Source organism: Rhinatrema bivittatum, chromosome 3, assembly GCF_901001135.1.
Source record: "Rhinatrema bivittatum chromosome 3, aRhiBiv1.1, whole genome shotgun sequence".
NCBI lineage: Eukaryota > Metazoa > Chordata > Amphibia > Gymnophiona > Rhinatrematidae > Rhinatrema > Rhinatrema bivittatum.
Genome location: NC_042617.1, coordinates 582041527 through 582062124, shown reverse-complemented (window position 1 = coordinate 582062124; position 20598 = coordinate 582041527). Strand labels below are relative to the sequence as shown.

Sequence of the window (20598 nt, the reverse complement as noted above, 5' to 3'; positions counted from 1 at the left end):
TCTCGACCTCAAGGACGCTTATACCCACATTGCGATCACACAATCCCATCGCAAATATCTGCGGTTTCTAGTAGGCCACGACCATTATCAATACCGTGTCCTACCTTTCGGTCTGGCTTCTGCCCCACGAGTCTTTACCAAATGTCTCGTAGTGGTAGCAGCATTCCTAAGGAAGGAAGGTGTCCACGTCTACCCCTACCTGGACGATTGGCTAATCAGGGCCTCCACCCAACAGATAGCTCAATCCTCCCTAAAATTGACAATTCAAACACTCCTTTCCTTAGGGTTTCTTGTCAATTACGAGAAATCTTGCTTAGTCCCGTCTCAAACCTTATCCTTCATTGGGGCAGACTTGGACACCTTACAGGCAAAGGCTTACCTTCCTCTTCAGAGGGTCCACACCCTAATATCCCTGGCTCGCCAGCTCCAGTCTCAGAACACTGCCACGGCTCGCCAGTTCCTCATTCTCCTAGGATACATGGCATCCTCGGTTCAAGTCACTCCCATGACCCGACTAGCCATGAGAGTAACACAATGGACTCTACGACACCAATGGATTCAAGCTTTTCAGCCTCTGTCCTCCATAGTCACAGTCACACAAGCGCTGCGCCTATCCTTAACCTGGTGGACGACTCAGGTCAACCTCCTTCAGGGCTTACCTTTTCTTCCACCGGATCCGCAAGTAATCCTAACCACCGACGCTTCTCACATCGGTTGGGGAGCCCATGTGGACGACTTCCAAACCCAAGGGTTATGGTCCAAAGAGGAAGCCGAACACCAGATCAATTTCCTGGAACTTCGAGCAATCCGCTATGCGCTCCGAACTTTCAAAGATCATCTATTTCATCAGATAATCTTAATCCAGACGGACAACCAAGTGGCCATGTGGTACATAAACAAGCAGGGAGGCACAGGCTCCTTCCTTCTGTGTCAGGAAGCTGCGCAGATCTGGGCGGAAGCCCTCTCCCACTCCATGTACCTCAGGGCCACTTACCTGCCGGGAGTAGACAATGTATTGGCAGACCAGCTGAGCCGTGTCTTCCAACCACACGAGTGGTCACTCGATCCTCTGGTAGCGACCTCTCTGTTTCACAAGTGGGGTTCTCCCCGCATAGACCTCTTTGCGTCCCCTCAGAACCACAAAGTGGACGATTACTGCTCTCTCATTCGGAGCCAGCACTCTCGGCCGAGAGATGCATTCTCCCTCAAGTGGACAACCGGTCTGCTCTATGCATTCCCTCCACTCCCTCTTGTGTCAAAGACTCTCGTGAAGCTACGCCAGGACGGAGGAACCATGATCCTGATAGCACCTTACTGGCCACGCCAAGTATGGTTTCCAATACTCCAGGATCTCTCCATCCGCAGGCACATTCCTCTGGGAAAGGACCCGCATCTGCTCACTCAAAACGGCGGATGCCTCCTCCATCCCAACCTCCAAGCCTTGTCCCTGACGGCATGGATGTTGAAAGGTTAGTCCTTCAACCATTTAACCTTTCAGATTCCGTTTCTCGGGTCCTGATAGCTTCACGAAAGCCTTCCACAAGAAAGTCTTACTCATACAAATGGAAAAGGTACACATCATGGTGCACTTCTCAGTCCCTTGATCCCCTTTCCTGTCCAATCTCCAAATTCTTGGACTATTTATGGCATCTCTCTGAATCAGGTCTTAAAACCTCTTCTATCAGAATGCATGTCAGTGCGGTAGCCGCCTTCCATAAGGGTATTGGGGGTAATCCTATTTCAGTACAACCCCTAGTAACACGCTTTCTTAAGGGCTTACTCCATCTAAAGCCACCCTTGCGTCCTCCGGCCCCATCCTGGGACCTTAACCTGGTTCTTGGTCGTCTAATGAAACCTCCTTTTGAACCTCTGCACTCCTGTGACTTGAAATATCTCACTTGGAAAGTGTTATTCCTTTTGGCTGTTACTTCAGCTCGCAGGGTTAGTGAATTACAGGCCCTAGTTACCTATCCGCCTTACACTAAGCTCCTGCAGGACCGGGCGGTACTCCACACTCACCCTAAATTTTTACCTAAGGTAGTTTCGGAGTTTCATATCAATCAATCTATCGTACTACCTATCTTTTTTCCCAGGCCCCACTCCAACTCTGGAGAGCAGACCCTGCATACCCTAGACTGTAAACGGGCTCTAGCTTTTACCTAGACCGTACAGTTTCTCACAGAAAGAGCACTCATTTATTCGTCTCTTTCCATCCTAACAAGTTAGGACAACCTGTGGGTAAGCAGGCTCTTTCCTCCTGGTTGGCGGACTGCATTTCTTTTTGCTATGAGCAAGCTGGCATTCCTTTTCAAGACCGTGTTAAAGCACACTCTGTGAGGGCCATGGCGACGTCAGTGGCACACCTTCGATCGGTGCCGCTTCCTGACATCTGCAAAGCTGCAACCTGGAGTTCTCTCCATACCTTTGCAGCCCACTATTGTTTGGACAAAGCTGGAAGACAGGACTCCATCTTCGGCCAATCTGTCTTGCGTAACCTTTTTCCAACCTGATGTACCAACACCCTTCCACCTACCCGGTAGGGTGCGGATGCCCTTTCCCATATTTCTCCTCAGTTGTTGTGCCTGTTGCACACCGTTGAGTACATTTGGTGCAAGTCGGGACATCCTCAGCTCGGTACTCACCCATTTGTGAGGACAACCATCCTGCTTGTCCTGTGAGAAAGCAAATGTTGCTTACCTGATGTAACAGGTGTTCTCACAGGACAGCAGGATGTTAGTCCTCACGAAACCCGCCCGCCACCCCGCGGTGTTGGGTTCGTTTTATTTTTACTTTCTAGGCACTGCCTGTAGCTTGAAAATCAGACTGAAGGGAGACCCCTGCTGGCTGCAGGGTCAGTGCCTTGCTGGGCATGCCCAGTAGGGGCCAGTCAAAGTTCTGTTTAAACTTTGACAGAAGTTTTCCGTGGTGGGCTCCATCCTCGATGTCACCCATTTGTGAGGACTAACATCCTGCTGTCCTGTGAGAACACCTGTTACATCAGGTAAGCAACATTTGCTTTACTCTTTCGGATAGTAGAAAGACTAGGAGCACACACCATGAAGTTAGCATGGGGCACATTTAAAACTAATCGGAGAAAGTTCTTTTTTACGCAACGCACAATTAAACTCTGGAATTTGTTGCCAGAGGATGTGGTTAGTGCAGTTAGTATAGCTGTGTTTAAAAAAGGATTGGATAAGTTCTTGGAGGAGAAGTCCATTACCTGCTATTAAGTTCACTTAGAGAATAGCCACTGCCATTAGCAATGGTTGCATGGAATAGGCTTAGTTTTTGGGTACTTGCCAGGTTCTTATGGCCTGGATTGGCCACTGTTGGAAACAGGATGCTGGGCTTGATGGACCCTCGGTCTGACCCAGTATGGCATGCTCTTATGTTCTTATCCTGAAAACCTGACTGGCTGGGGGGTCCCTAGGACAGGGTTGGGAACTACTGTTGTAAAGTAATAGAATCAGGCTCGACTTCAGAGTCCCCTGGACCACGGAACAATAGCAGCGACCCAGCAAGATCAGCCTCAAAGGTGAAGATTACCTGCTGCTCCTTAGCAGAATCAACATCGAGTACAGCAGCTGATAATGACTGCTCCATGATGCCAAACAAGCCAGGAAGACAAAGAGGCCAGAATAGGAAGCAAAACAGCTTTTCCACTTGATTATTTCAGTAAAAGGAAAAAGGGCCAGGAAAGGTTTAAAAAAAAAAAAAAATGCTGCCAAGACGCTAAGATTTAAAGCTCTGAATACTGCAAAGAAATTACTGTTCCTCACCCCCCCCCCCAACACAGCCGCGTTTGGCGAAACACGGGTCCGTGTCGGGGGACGCCGTGTTGATAAACTTTTGCGTCTTTTAAGCAATGGAGTTGCCGATGTAATGAATTAAATATTTGTTCATACACATTTTGAAGTTTGGGACTGACTTTGTTTCTGCATCTCCCTGGTGACTTGGATGTTATAGTTGGAGTGCAGCATTTGCTCCTCTGTGGTGCTTGTGGATTTCTTCAGATTTCTGCCACTCCAGTTTATTTTCTTCCAAAATTTCTTTGATCATATCAGATTGCTGTTTTTCTAAGTCTTGAAGTTGTTTTGAGATGTCTGCCACTTAGTAATAATGCCCTGTTTTTGGTGTATCTTGCGCAATGTGTCTTCCAGTGCATCTCGGTCCGCAAAAGAGAGGCTCTTTTCAGGAGCATCTACTGTCTGTTTTTCAGGGAGTTTGGTCTTTTTCTTTTCTTTCACGGATCTGGTAGATATGTTTCCTAAAAATTAAGGTAGGGGGGAGGTTTTAAATAGTAAATGCTCCAAAATTAAAAGTTGATCTCGGTGATAAATGTGGTTTATAGCTTAATGAGAGAGAAGGCCACAGGAGTAGTGCAGACCCACTGTCTAGGTCTCTCATTGCATCACATGACACCCCCCCCCCCCCCCCCCCCCCCCCCGAAAAAATATTGGCTGCATAAAACACCTGTGAGTTTTCTCCTCCTGAGAAAAAGAGCTGCTTCATTGGGTAGACTACCTTCAAAAACAGAAGTCTGAGTCCCCAAAATACCAAAGCATAGAGCCTTCATCAAGTCAGTCACAAGTCTCCTTAGGCTCACAAATCTTGATACCAGTCTCACAAGGGACCTCGGAGCAGATTAAGAAAGAAACACATCCAGGTTTTCAGATATCCCCATGGTGCTGAAAACTTTGGCCCTGTCTTCTGATTCGGAGGCACTTGGTGCCAAGAATGTTCAGTGCTGAAACAACTTGGATTGTATTCACTGCCCAAATTGGTACCAGAGTCAAGTGCTTCCTCAATAGTTTTTATATCAGACAAAGATGGTCATGCCTTTGTGCAAAAGATGAGGCACAGTCTTTTCCATAGTTACATGAGAGATTATCATAGCACTGAATGACATTCGCATTTCACAGTTCTTTCAGTTTCTCCAAAAAAAGGATGATGCAGATCTGAGAGAGCTGTTTAAAAAAAAAAAAAAAAAAAAAAAAAAAAAAGCTCAGGATTAGATGGTCAGTTGCTGCTTTCAACTATGAAGGAAATATCCCTTCTTAGAAGTAATTTATAATAGAGATCAATAATGGCAGTAGGACCTCACTGGCTTCCTTAACTAGATGTGGTTACGTCATATCTAAAGGAGAACCACAGGTTTTGGCTGCAGATGCAAGGTTTAAAATTCCCTTTCCTGAAAGTAGATCAGAACTATTAAGTGATGGCTGAGTTGCACCATTATAATTACTGTTTGATCCAGAATTTATTTTATTTTAGAATGTATTTTTTTACTTATTCGTTCACATGTATTTAAGTTTACTTAGTTTTATTTTGATTTTTTTATACTCTTTTTCTCTTCATTGATTTGAGATCTGATTTTTAAAATATTTTTGTAATCACTATTAGCCTTAATGAATGCTATGTGGTTTGTTTTTTTTCGTGTACATCGCTTTGATATACATGTGTGTAAGAAATGCGATTAATCAAGATTAATAAATTAAGGAATGTGCAATCACTTTTTCTGAACTTCTTTTCCAGAGTAAATATGTTTATAACTGTCAAGGAATTTTGAATTGTATTTATCTTCAAATCAAGATAAGATGCTATCTGATTGGCCATTGTCTCGTCATTGTTTAAGTGGCTCCTTAAGAGGGTTAATTGAAATAAGCCATTGGGCCTATTAAAATAATTTATTTTAATGGTTTTACAAAATAAGATTGCTTTATTTCTCTGATTGTATTATAAATCCTTATTTGAAATATATAAGCTTGTCTATCATAATGAGTCTGAGATTTCAGCCAGTACCTTTCCAATCACCTGTTCCATTGTTTCATTATTTTATCTGTGAACCGGTGGGCATGTGTTTATCACTCTACACTACCTGTAATTTTATTGAAGCAATATCATTAATGTTGGGTTTAAAAGAATTCCAGTTTTCTAATTGACCTTCTATTGGGTCTGTTAAGGTAGAGAGCGTATTCTGCTGTAGTAAAGCCTGAAGCTGCAGATATACAGTTGAAAAAAAAGAGATTTGGAAACCTATTGTAAAAGAAATTTTAAAAATGATCAACTACACAGTTGAGAGGGTCTCATATTCTGAAAAGAATATGTACTATGTCCAAGCAAAATATGAAAACCATATCAAAGCTATGACCTTTTTATGTGTAGGTGAATTCACCCTTCAAAAGGTATGCCAGAGTCCTGCCTTCCCTTTGTAGCAAGATATATTAAAGGTCCTTTTCATCTTCATCCTTATAAAAGACCCTATAGCTCAAAATGACAAAGCTAATTTTTGTCTAGATTGATGTCTTGCGTTTGAGCATAGTAACATAATGAAAGATGGCAGATAAAAACCAAAATGGTCTAGCTACTCTGCCCAGAAAGTCTTTTCTTTTCTTATTTTGGATAGTAGCAACAATTCTCCATGCAGGCTACCCCCAATACTTCTATTAAGGATAGTAGCAATTGCCACTCTGTGTAGGCTACCCCCAAGCAGAAATGTAAATTTTAGGTGTCATAGAAAAGTGACCACATTAATTCATTTCCATTTTCTAGTCAGCAGAGGTTCTCTGCATTTGTCCCATGTCCTTTTGAATTCATTACCATTCTTGTTTTCACCACCTCTTCCGTGAAGGCATTCCATGCATCCACCATCCCTTTCCCTTGAAGTTTTTGTATTAAAACCTATGGCATGAATGATATCAGAGTTGGAAAGTTTTCTTTCTGATAGTTATTGCTTCTGCTTGTAGAATAAGTGAATCCAACCTCTAGTAGTAGACACCCCCCCTCCCCCCACCTCCTGACCCCATTCACGCAAATACTTAAAAACAAAGGAATACTGAGAAATCACTTGAAATTTCAACAAAAAGTAGTTTTTCAGTTATATTTGCGCCAATCTATAGTACTTCATTTTCCCCCAAGATTTCATGCCAGTAAATAGAACAAGCTATTCACACCTTAAACTGCAACTCATCTCTATTATGTAACTTAGAAAAGATGCTGCCTTAAAGGAAAGAATCTCAATTCATTTCTTGTGAGCCAAACAAACAAGGCCATCTAGTTGGAAAGCATACACTGTTTGACTGCATTTCTTTTTGTTATAAGAATGCAGGCATAAACCTTCCCAATAAAGTAAAAGGTCACCAAATTCGAGTGACTGCAACTTCAATAGCTTAACTGCTCAATTTCTATGGAAGTTAGTTGCAAAGCAGCTACTTGTCCTCAGTTCATACTTTCATCAAAAGTCATTTTGTAGAGATATTGTGCTTTGGTCAAGCAGTACTGAAAAATCTCTTCAAATAACTGCAACTCTTTAATCTTCCACATACAATTGGGTTGCTTAGGCTTTACAAAGCACACAGAAATCTGTTTATGCAACCCTCAGCTTGGGGATCCCTTCCTGTGCGGCTGTATTTGCTCCTGCTTGCCTACGGGGAAAGCAAAGTTGCTTACTTGCAACATGTGTTCTCCATAGCAGGACAAATCAACCACATAATCTTGCTGTCTTCCCCTAGAGTTGAAGCTCAGCTAGTGAAAAGACTTGAGTATAATGTGAAGCTGGTACATGGTATCTCCCATGTATGCTAAGAGAGACTTCTCGCTGTCTAAGCTCTGAGAGAGCATGGTGCTGTCGAATGCTGGTTGTAGAGCTGATTTGTCTTGTCTTTGGAAAATACCTGTTATAGGTAAGTAACTTTGCTTGCTTGTTCACTTTGCCTCTAGAAATCCCCTGATGCCACAGAGGAGGAGTTGAGAATATAATCCATCCCTGCTAATTGGCCATTGTAGTTTAGGCCATTTAGCAAGGGGTATTTGAGAGGCAAAGTGCACAATAGAAATTTAACACCTGTTTCAAGGTGGGTGATAAATTTGTGGCATTAAAATATCTGATAAATAGTAGGTGGAGGTGAGCATATCATCCTGTTTACCTTGTACCTTTAAAATGTCATTTGCATATGAGTAGTGCATTTACATGTGGGTAGCTGGTAATTTAGCAAGTCCCTCACTAATGGATCTGATCCCAGTTTACTATGCTCATTAGGTCTTTAATGCATTGCTTAAAAAGCCTGTAATGTGCATGCTAAGCTATATTGCATAGATCCTAGAAAATAGTGGACTAATAACAGCTCATGGCTTTACCTTTTAAAAAGTACATCAGAAAGGAAGATGTAGATGCTTGATTTCTTTGCAAATGTTGTAGTAGCCACAGGAGTGATTTAGGTGTGGTAAAGCTGGAATTAAGTGATGTGTTGATGCTACTTTCATATTAAACAGCTCACAAGAAAAGTTTGAAAATGAAGTGCATGAATATAATCCAGTGTTATCACCCTTTGCTGTTCACAGGTACACAGATGAAGAGTCTAGAGTACACCTACTTGATAGGGGTAACACAAGGGAGAAGGAAACCCAAAAGGAGAAGGGAGAAAAGAGCAGGAAAGAGGGGGAAAGAGAATGGGAGGCACAGGTAGCTGTAGGTTATTTTGTTGACAAGGAGGCTAATAAACAATCATTGCTCAGTGTATCAGAAGGGGAGGATTTAGAGGAGACTGAGGATTACAGGCAGTTTAGAAAGTCAGTTCTCGCAGATCAGGGTAAAAATTTTGCTTCTGTATCTCACTGGAATACGGAGGAGGAGGGAAAGTATAGATCTAAGGTTTCAAGGAAGGGTAGCAAGGAAAGTGACAAATTTAATGAAGATAAGTCTTATAAAGTTAAGGAAACTAATTATGCAGTGGAAAAAAACAGTACAACAAAAGATAAACACAAGCAGGAAGACAAGATTTCTGAGAGAATAATGGTGAAGAAAGAAATTCAGTCAACTGATCAGGTAAAGTCTGAAAAGCTGAAAGAACTCTTCAATTACAGTCCCCCTCTACATAAGAGCCTGGAGTCGAGAGAAAAGTCAACCTTCAGAGAGGAGAGTCCACTCAGGATCAGAATGATAGCCACAGAGTCCCAGCGTCCTGAAGTCAAACTCAAAATGACAGCAGTACCCCTTGATGATACCGTTGGGTATGTATGCCCAGCTTGCAACACTTTGCTTTGATAAATAATTTTTTATTGAACTAAAGTGGCTTCTTTCTATGTGATTTTCTTGTTTTTTAGACCATCTTTGGCTAATGACAGGCTGCTTGCTAGTACGCTTGTCCATTCAGTGAAGAAAGAACAAGAGTTCCGATCCATCTTTGACCACATTAAGGTGCCGCATGCCAGCAAAAGTTCTTCAGAGTCATTTATTCAGCACATTGTTTCTCTCGTTCATCAGGTCAAAGGTATGCATTTTCTCTAGTTATTGTAGCATTAGAAAAAGAAAATCATGTTGATGCCATATATTTGTAGATATAAAAGAAAATTTTGTTGGAGATGCAAATCTGTTTCCATGTACAAAGTATTCATACTTTAAAAAAACCCAAAAAACATTTAAAAATGGTAATTATGGGTGGGGGCAGAGGAAAGTATACATCTAATACCAGAAAAATTGAGAGTGCACATTAAAAACAATTAAGTAATATTACCAGTATATAATCAACTGTATTTAGCTTTATCCCAGGACAAGCAGGATGATAGTCCTCACAAATGGGTGATGTCACTGGATGGAGCCCTGTCACGGAAAACTTTCTGTCAAAGTTTCTAGAAACTTTTGACTGGCACACTGAGCCCACTGAGCATGCCCAGCATGCCATTATCCCTCGAGCCATAGGGGTCTCCCTTCAGTCTTTTTTTTTTTCCCCACGCTGCAGTTAACCTCGCGTTTAGGAGCCCTGTGTGATTCTTCACACAATTTTCCTCACGGAAAAAGTATTAAAATTTCCTCAAAAAACTATCCCCTCATGGGGGTCTCCCTCTTTAATTCCATTTCTTCTATTGGTGAGTAAAACATTTATTGCGGTCGATACCGTTCTCACGGTCCCTTGGTGCCCAAAGGCCGTCGACGGCTGTCTGGCCTTAACTTTTTTGTCATCATGCAGCTGGGTTTAAAAAGTGCCAAAATTGTCCTCGTACGATGTCAATTACCGACCCCGATAACGAATGTGTACTATGCCTGGGCGCAGGGCATAATGTTTCTTCTTGTCCTCAATGCACCGAAATGACAACTAAAGGCAGACTAGCCCGCCTGGAAAAAATGGAAAGCCTGTTCAAAATCAGGTACTTCCTACGACATCAATGCAGTCTTCACCGGTGGGAGTGCCAAAAAAAAAAAAAGCGATACTAAAGACCCGCCAGATACTTGAAGATAGTGGTGACCACCAGTCTCCGACTCCATCAAATGTCGACCAAATCTACCTCTGTGCTAGAGAAAAAGAAAACCGAGCACCACGAAAAACATCGGCACTGGCATCAAGGGGATTCCACCCCGTACCAGCTCTGTTTCCGGAGTGGTTTCGATGGCCATCGAGTCGCCCCTGAAGAGGACTAGGTTAGAGGAGCCGATTACGCCCTCAACACCACAAAGTTCAAGGCAAACCGCACCGACATCTGTGCCGGGTACTGTGCCACCACAGGGGACCTGTGGAAGAACCAGTTCTGCCTACTCTGCCACCCCTATAGCTGCTCTGTCTTCAGCTATATGGGAGGAACTGGACGGATTTATCCGCCAGGCAGTCATCGATGCCCTTAGAGAACTACATCCACCAGTGGCGCTTTTCACACCGCCACTGATGCCAGAGGCATCGATTCTCTCACCAGACTCGATACATTGATTGGTGCCTTACCGACGCAACCTGCGGTATCAATGCCAAAGGCACCGACCAAGCATCTGAAACAGATACCGATTCCCGGATCTTCGGATGAAGAAGGCACGGACTCTGACCCACAGTCACCGATGCCGGGACCGTCAGGACTCTCGGGACCGAGCTGTCAGACTATTCCACTGATGCCAGCAATTCCACATCCATTACCATCAATGCCATCGAAGGATCCATTGATGACTTTACATCCATCGATGCCATTCTTCATCCCTCCTTCCAGTCTTCAACCACGCACCTTATCAGATACCAGGGAAGATGTAGATACTGATTCTTCTACAGAAGATATCTTATCAGACCCATCACCACCAGAGGAAAGGAGAAAGTCACCACCTGAGGACCTCTCCTTCTCAAACTTCGTAAAGGAAATGTCAGACACAATTCCTTTTCAGTTATTAACTGAAGAAGACACTAGACACAGGACTTTGGAGGTCCTCCAATTCGTGGATGCCCCAAAGAGATAGTAGCTTTACCAGTACACGAAGTCCTTGTTGACCTCCAACATCAACTTTGGGAACATCCCTGCTCTGTTCCACCGGTAAACAGACGAACTGATGCTACATACTTAGTGCAGCATATACCTAGGTTCCAGAAACCTCAGCTCCCTCATCAATCTGTTGTGGTAGAGTCATCACAAAAAAGATCAAAAAGAATCTGACCACATTCATCTACACCTCCTGGCAAAGAGCAAAGGTTTCTGGACAATTTAGGATGTAAAATGTTCCAAGGCTCCATGCTCTTATCAAGAATTGCCTCATACGAATTGTACATGATGAAATACCAGAAACATTTGTGGAAGCAGATTCAAGAACTATCAGGAAACTCTTCCACAACATCAAGACACCTTCAGTGCCATCATATATAAAGGTCTTCAAGCTGGGAAGCACGAGGTACTTGAGGCCTACAACTTATTCGAGAGACATCCTCCAGAATGGCAGCGACTGCCATTATTGCCAGAAGATGGGCATGTTTGAAGGCTTCCGACCTCAGGCCTGAGGTCCAAGAAAGATTAGCTGACCTTCCTTGCATTGGTGAAAACCTATGCGGAGAAAAAGTGCAAGATGCAGCTGCGCAACTTTTATTTATTTATTTATTTATTTTTGACTTTTATATACCGATGTTCCTATAGGATACATATCGCACCAGTTTAAACTAAACTTAAAGATCATAACTAAACTCTGCGCCAACTATCCATAATCACTGCAGAATCTGCATCTTCTGCAAGACGCCAATCTAGGAAAGACATAAAGCCATTCTATCGACTGCACAGGTATTATCCAACAGCTCCTCGTGGGAGAACAACAAAGTTATCCCAGGCAGCCAAAAGCATCTAGACCTCAGCCTCCCCCACAGATAGGCCAAGCATCTGGGTTTTGAAAAACTACCAGAGAACAGCAGCCTCTCCAGAAACCCAAACCAAAATTTACCAGTTGGAGGTCATGTTTATTTTCTACCCAATTGGACAAACAACTCCACAGATCAGTGCATACTATCCATTATAACCCAAGGTTACCGTCTGGATTTTCTCACGGTACCCAGAGATTCCCAACCAAATTTCCTCTGGGTACACAAAGATCATACCACTCTTCTAGAAACAGAATTATCCACCCTCCTGAGAGCCAGGGCTGTGAAACCTTCCCCGACCTCAGAAGGGCAGAGGATTCTACTCCCGCTATATTCTCATTCCAAAGAAAACAGGAGGCCTCCGTCCCATCTTAGACCTCCGAAATCTCAACAAATTTCTATGAAAAGAAAAACTCAAGATGGTGTCCTTAGGCACCATGCTTCCCCCTTCTTCAAACAGGAGATTGGCTCTGTTCTCTGGATCTGCAACACGCTTACATTCCAATATTCCCATCTCATCGCAAGTACCTGCATTTCCTAGTGGGTCATCAACACTTTCAGTACCAGGTTCTGCCCTTCTAAATTGCCTCGGCACCCCGCATATTTATAAAGTGCCTAGCAGTAGCTGCGGCCCATCTACGCAAGAAAAGCATACATGTTTTTCCTTATCTGGACGACTGGCTGATCAAGATCCAGTCGAAATCAGGAGCTCTCGACTCTCTCAAGCTTACAATCAATCTGCTTCACTCATAGGGATTTCTGATCAACTACCAAAAATCCCACCTCATACCATCTCGCCTTCTACAGTTCATTGGAACAGAGTTGACAACCACCATTACAAAGGCTTCCTACCAAAAGACTGCGCAGACACAATCTCCAGACTAGCAAGATCTCTGCGCACAAAGAAAACAGCTTCAGCCCATCAGTTCCTGGTCCACATGGCTTCCACGGTCCACGTCACCCCTATGGCCAGATTAGCCATGAGAATAACGCAATGGACTTTGAGATCATAGTGACTCCAAGCTTTTCAACCACTGTCTCCAATTCAAATAACCCACCAGTTACGTTCATCTCTCCTCTGGTGGACGAACACGAACAACTTGCTAACAGGCCTACCATTACAACAACCAGTTACATAAATAACCTTAACTACAGATGCATTCACCTTAGGTTGGGGAGCACATATAGAAAATTTTCAGATTCATTTCAAATCAACTTCCTGGAGCTTCGAGCTATAAGTTATGCTCTATATGCGTTCAAGGACTGCCCTTCACGCAAGACTGTTCTCATACAAACAGACAACACAGTTGCCATGTGGTACCTGAACAAACAGGGAGGTACAGGCTCTTATCTCCTTTGCCAAGAAGCCGTGCAGATTTGGGACTGGGCTCTGACACATTCCATGTTTCTCTGGGCCACTTATCCAGCAGGCATACACAACGTAGTTGCAGATTGCCTCAGTCGTCAGTTCCATCCCCACGAGTGGTCCTTGGATCTGGCAGTAACGACCAGAATCTTTCAACATTGGAGTCAACCAACGATAGACCTCTTTGCCTCTGAACTGAATCACAAAGTGGACAGATTCTGCTCCCTACACAAGCAGAGAAGCCAGTTAGCCATGGACGCCTTTGCTCATCCCTGGAACTCGGGTCTTTTATATGCGAATTCCCCGATACCGCTCATAGCAAAAACTCTAATGAAGCTACAACAGAACAAAGGGTCAATGATACTCATAGCCCCTTATTGACCTCGACAAGTATGGTTTCCCATACTTCTCGACCTCTCGATCAGAGAACGAATTCGCCTGGACTCAGCACCCACTCTCATAACTCAGGACCAGGGCAGGTTGCACCATCCCAACCTTCAGACCCTATCCCTCACAGCCTGGATGTTGAAAGCTTGATCCTACAACCACTCAATCTTTCAACTGTCTCTCAAGTGCTTGTAGCTTCACGAAAGCCTTCCACATGAAAATCCTATCGTAAGTGGAAAAGATTCACCACGTGGTGCATGCAGAAAAGTATTGATCCCTTTTCCTGCCCCACATCTTTATTAGACTATCTCTGGCATCTTTCAGATTCTGGTCTCCAGACTTTGTCGGTAAGGGTACACCTGAGTGCTATCACGGCTTACCACAAAGGAGTAGGGGATGCCCCGATATCAGCGCAACCCCTTGTCAGATTTATGAGGTTTAATTCAACTAAAACCCCCTTTACGGCCACCAGTCACAGAATGGGACCTTAATGTAGTACTAGCAAGGCTCATGCATTCTCCCTTTGAGCATATAGATTCCTGCAATGTTAAATTTCTTACATGGAAAATTCTCTTCCTAGTAGCTATTACATCTGCTAGAAGAGTTAGTGAGTTACAAGCACTTGTAACATACTCACCCTATACCAGGTTTCTACATGACAGAGTGGTCCTGCATACTCAACCTAAATTCCTTCCCAAGGTCATAACTAATTTCCACTTGAATCAGTCTATAGTCTTGCCCACATTCTTTCCAAGACCTCACTCTCACCAGGGCGAAAGAGTTTTACACACCTTGGACTGTAAACGTGTACTAGCATATTATCTACACCGCACTAGAGTCCATAGAAAATCCACCCAGCTCTGTTTCGTTTGACAAAAACAAACCGGGTATGGCAGTGGGCAAACAAAACTCTCTCCAACTGGCTAGCCGATTGTATAGACTTCTGCTGTAAAAAAGCAGGCCTTTCTCTCCATGAACGATTAAAAGCGCACTCAGAGTAATGCAAACTCAGTAGCACACTATCGTTCCGTACCAATTGCTGAGATCTGTAAAGCTGCAACATGGACCTCTTTATACACATTTGCAGCCCATTACTGCTTGGACAAGGAGGGACGACAAGATTCAGCCTTTGGACAATCTGTCTTAAAGAACTTATTTCCAGTATAATCCCAACTCCTTCCACATCCAACCTGCTGTGATTTCAGGCTGCCTCATTTTTCCCAACAGTACACCAGTTGTTGTGCCTGTTGCACAAGTTGTACGCTGTTGGTCTAAAACAAATATGACCTAGCTTATAGCTTGCTAATAACTCATATGTGAAGACTATCATCCTGCTTGTCCTGGGATAAAGCAGAGTTGCTTACCAGTAACAAGTGTTATCCCAGGACAGCAGGATATAATCCTCACGAAACCCACCCGCCACCCCACGGAGTTGGGTCCGAAACGTTTTATTTTATTTTTCGCTCGCACTTATTGCTACAAACGAGACTGAAGGGAGACCCCTGTGGCTCGAGGGATAATAGAATGCTGGGCATGCTCAGTGTGCCAGTCAGAAGTTTCTAGAAGCTTTGACAGTTTTCCGTGATAGGGCTCCGGCCAGTGATGTCACCCATATGTGAGGACTACATCCTTCTGTCCTGGGATAACATCTGTTACAGGTAAGCAACTATGCTTTCTCTCTGTTTAAAAAAAATAAAATCCCCAAAACACTCAACATATTAATCCATTTCTGTTTTGTGTTCTATATCTTTTTGATTTGGGGTATAAATACATATATTTAAAGTACACATCTTTTGGGTTATTTAATTAAACAACTGGCCATCATACAGTTTGAATAAGGCTCAATTTGAAATAGCTTTGAAAGTGAACCTAAAGTAAATGTCCATTGATGACCTTTGATTCTAAAAAAGTTTGCTTATCGTAAACGGTCTTTTCTACAGGATGAATTAGACATGATCTGTGAGTGACGTCATCCAGTGGCATCGAATGGACTTCTCTCCAAGCTAGTAGAGCTTTGAGCTCTACTGAGCATGTGCGGGATTTCCTGCACAGACATTGCTTCAAAAGCCTCGTCAGTCTATATAAAAACTAGATATATTCCTAGGTAGTTGACTGTGCAGAAAGGCAGGCAGGCATATGATGTATAATTCAGCCTTCTATCTACTGAAATAGTTTATGGTAAACAAACTTGCTTTTTCTGTCGATAAGCAGGGCTGAATTAAAAATGATCTATGGGGTGTCCCAAGCTGAGGATTGCAGTTGAGCATTTACTGAGTAAGCAACCTGGACTCATTCGTGGAGAGTAGACTACTGCACAAAAAAAGACACAAAACTATTTTTCTGAAGTTACTGTCAGTCCTTGAGAGATTGTCCAGACTTTAATGGAACATAAAGGTGTGAACTGACAGAGTTACAGCTTTGCAAATATACTTGAAATGTTTTACTAAGATGAGCAACGGCAGAAGCCATAGCTCTGAATTGATGAGCTTGGATTGAGTCTGTGATCTGTAGGGTTGCTAAGGTGTAGGAGCACGGAATACATTCAGATATCTAAGTATACAATATATGATTGGAATGATTGTGACATTAAGCTTATTAGGGCTGTATGCAATGAATAATTGTGAAGATTGGTGATGTGGTTGAGTTCACTTCTTGTTCTATGTGAAGGCTCTTTTATTGTATAGCTTATAGCAGACACAAGCCTGGAGGTTTCTGACATTCGTAGGTGAGCTACAGTGGCCCAAAAAGGCGACTTCATGAATTGAGAGAGGATAACATTCAGATCCCACAGAAGTGGAGGGTTCTGCGTCAGAAGCACAATGCAACAAATGCTCTTCATTAATCTCGATATCCTGAAACATGCTACACTGCTATGGCACTGAGTTGTACTGTCACAAACTGTGGTGAAGACCCTAGTCAGAAACAAAACAGAACAAGTATGGGAGCAAGCACCTGAGCTCACAAGAAAATGGGTCCAAGGTGTTGGTAATGTGGAATAACTGATCCAGCTCATTCTGGTGGACAGCTTCCTAGCTGATGTTAAGTGGCTTTGATTGCTGTATGGAAAAATAGATGAGCAACTACTGAGAGTTTAACATCCAAGACATGAGATTGCTGAATGGCAAGTGTGGACGATAGTGTGTTTCCATCTTGAGTCAACGATGTAGTTTCAATCCTCGGATATTTGAGGGGACTGCCGGGAAGCCTTATAAGACCTGCAAATATGTATATGGACCAATCTGAAGTCCAAAGAATCAAGCAAGCATGATCTTGCAGGAGGGTTCTGCATTGCGTCAGTAATGAGCGATACTGTTGATAAATTGTCTGTAATGCTTGCACCCTGATCAAGGAGAAGGAAGGTGCCCTGAGCTAGACTGAGATTGTAGGGTATTAAGAAAAAAATTGATCTAGGTTTATGTTCTGCTTCGATGCAAATAGGTCACACAGCCAATTGACCAGTGGAATAATCTATCGACTGACTGTCGCAAAAATTAATCATGTGGTGAGCCTCCAGCATGTTGGTGAGTTCTGGAAAACAAATGGGTCATAAGACAGGTCAATATGCGCTGCCAATCTTTAACGCTGTGAGGTCATGATACTGCACTTCTTTGTATGGTGACACAAAACATAACCTGGTAGGTTGTTTGAAGTAGGGAAGTCATCTACAGAAGATGTGTTCGTTAATAGAGTGCATCTGACCCATATTAATTCCAGAGGATTAATCTGAAAAGTGGCTTACCTCGCAAGACCAGGTGCCTTGAGTTTGGAATGATCCTGTGTGAGTACACCACTCCTTTTAAGGTGGTGTTCCCATCACTAGCAAGACCAAATGATGCACTGCGCTGTAAATCTCACCTTGGAAATTTGGGTTATGGTTGATAATGGCTGGGCCATCCAATCCCAGTGAGTGAAGACACCAGTGTAGATAATAGATATAATGGTGGGTCCATGGGTTCACGTGCAGTGGTTGCTGCCATATGACCTGATGCACTGCGAATTGGTCTGGTTGTGCTGAGAGGTCAGTGGTGTGTATATGAACAAAATTATGGTGTACACTCGTTCTGCCACTAGAATGCCTTCTCCTGCAGCAAGACCATTTATTTGCCAATGGATTTAATTCCTTGAACAGGTGTTGATTTGACTTTCGAAACTGACCAGAAAAAGCAAACATTGTAGGGCAATGCATTTTTCTCAAGAGCTTGTTGTAACTAGCTAGTCATCCAGACATGGGAAAACTTGAATCCCATGGTGATGCAGGTGTACTGTAAATACTGAAGGACAGATAGTGAAGACTGTCGGATTTACCAGGAAGGCTAATGGGAGTACCTGGTACTGGTATTGAATAATCCACCTTAAAGCAAAAGGCAGCACCAACAGGTAGGATAATTTGCAATTTGAACATATGAGACTCTCAGATTGAGAGTATATACATACATTCTTCCTTTGCATGTAAGGGGAATCATACTGTCAAAGTAGATATTTCCTCAAAGGCCTAAAAACTAGAATGGGCCTCCATCCTCCTGATCCCTTGGGGATGAGGAAATATTGGGAATAGCAATCTAGTCTATGCTGGGATACAGATATTGATTCTCTTCTTCATTAACAGAGAAGCAAATGCATTTTTTGGAGCAGGTGCATCAAGTGAGACAGATGCGTATCAAGATTTGAGCAGCGTGGAGAGGATGTTTACTGGTAGAAATGCAAACGATAACCAGACTCCATAGTTTGGAGGATGAGGAGGTCCTTGGTTATCTGGCGTCTTGCTCTAAGAAGATTTGGGTTCCATTTGTCACCAAAACAGAGTTCGGAAGAAACGAAAAACTGGGGTTGGATATATAAGAACATAAGAAAATGCCATACTGGGTCAGACCAAGGGTCCATCAAGCCCAGCATCCTGTTTCCAACAGTGGCCAATCCAGGCCATAAGAACCTGGCAAGTACCCAAAAGCTAAGTCTATTCCGTGTTACCATTGCTAATGGCAGTGGCTATTCTCTAAGTGAACTTAATAGCAGGTAATGGACTTCTCCTCCAAGAACTTATCCAATCCTTTTTTAAACACAGCTATACTAACTGCACTAACCACATCCTCTGGCAACAAATTCCAGAGTTTAATTGTGCGTTGAGTAAAAAAGAACTTTCTCTGATTAGTTTTAAATGTGCCCCATGCTAACTTCATGGAGTGCCCCCTAGTCTTTCTATTATCCGAAAGAGTAAATAACCGATTCACATCTACCCATTCTAGACCTCTCATAATTTTAAACATCTCTATCATATCCCCCCTCAGCCGTCTCTTCTCCAAGCTGAAAAGTCCTAACCTCTTTAGTCTTTCCTCATAGGGGAGCTGTTCCATTCCCCTTATCATTTTGGTAGCCCTTCTCTGTACCTTCTCCATCGCAATTATATCTTTTTTGAGATGCGGCGACCAGAATTGTACACAGTATTCAAGGTGTGGGCTCACCATGGAGCGATACAGAGGCATTATGTCATTTTCCGTTTTATTCACCATTCCCTTTCTAATAATTCCCAACATTCTGTTTACTTTTTTGACTGCCGCAGCACACTGAACCGACGATTTCAGTGTGCTTAGGCTGACTGTGCTTATGCTGCTGGGGTCTGACCAGAAGTAGTTGCTGACTTATGGCTGGAAGAAGTAGCAAGTGGTACTTCAGAAAATGTTGAAATGGATTTCTGTGAAAACATCACCCTATGTAAGTGTAGAAGGCGGTCAGGGGCTCCCAAAATGATAGACCACTACATTCCATTCCTGACCACCACCGAAAATCATTAAGGTAACTTCCTGAGAAAGTCAGCTTGGCTGCTGCTCACCCTGAGGTACATTACATGCGAAGCTCCAATTGAAGCTGAAGAGGTGCATGAAAATGGAATAAAAAAAAATCTGTGAGTAATAAGTCCAGAGGTTGTAGAAATCTTTCTCCAAAATACAGATGAGGATACTGCACCCTATAGAACTAGTGTGTAGATAGGTGAGCAGTAAGTATGGTGCTCTGGAGCATTTTCTTGGCAAAATTGTCTAGCAGCCTCTTCCAGGATAGGTACTTTAGGGAGGTGGATGACCTCATCCCCTAGCGATATTTGGACTCTATTTGAAATTTGGCCTGCTAGTCATAGGGGAATTCCAGTAACAGATGTTTTCCACATTCTTATGGACAGTCTAGATTGCTATGGACTGGAAGAGCTGCTGAGTCAGACCCAAAGATTTCTAAGCAGGGGGCTTTGACTTTAAGCGTTGTCACCACCTTTTCCCTGAACTTTGATTGTTACGTGTTCTGAGGTGATATATGGAGACGAACCTGAGAATGGGGTAGAAGCCCATCTTGCAAATGTGAAAGTTTACTAACCCAGGACCCCAAGGTTGACAAGCGTACTAGGGCTGTACCAGTTGTCTCGGAAGAGAAAATGAAATTCCTAGTGAACCATCCCTAAGGGACCTGACACTGCTGGCATTGAATGGGAAGATGAAGAATCACACAAGGGTTCTGATAATGTCTACCTCAATGGGGGTCACTAGAATTCCTGCCTGAGATATGGCTGTAGCAGTGCTGATGAGGAGTCACTAGATTTTGCCCTCCACCTCTTTAAATATAGAGGTAAAGAAAATTTTCAGTAGACCTACAATCTGGTCGAGTGACTTCTAACTTGGCACAAGGGATGGAACATCCTCTTCATTATCAAGGATAGGTTCCCACACCTCAAGAGATTTCCTCTCTTTACTATTTATCTATTTTTTGGTGTAAATA

At 43.1% G+C, this 20598-nt stretch overlaps 1 protein-coding gene across 9 annotated transcripts in view; it reads left to right on the top strand.

The window, feature by feature from the left end:
• BCLAF1 (BCL2 associated transcription factor 1) overlaps window positions 1-20598 on the top strand; it is a 163949-nt gene that overhangs the window by 66317 nt on the left and 77034 nt on the right. For 8 of the 9 annotated variants that reach the window (XR_003855768.1, XR_003855770.1, XR_003855769.1 and 5 more), the window contains exons 5-6: window positions 8341-9009; window positions 9103-9269. Coding sequence is in view for 6 of the 9 variants with exons in the window: in XM_029596622.1 (XP_029452482.1) it covers window positions 8341-9009; window positions 9103-9269 (836 nt within the window). In the remaining 3 variants the exon portion in view is untranslated. The remainder of the gene's footprint in view (window positions 1-8340; window positions 9010-9102; window positions 9270-20598) is intronic. The other variant, XM_029596628.1, reaches the window with a different exon arrangement.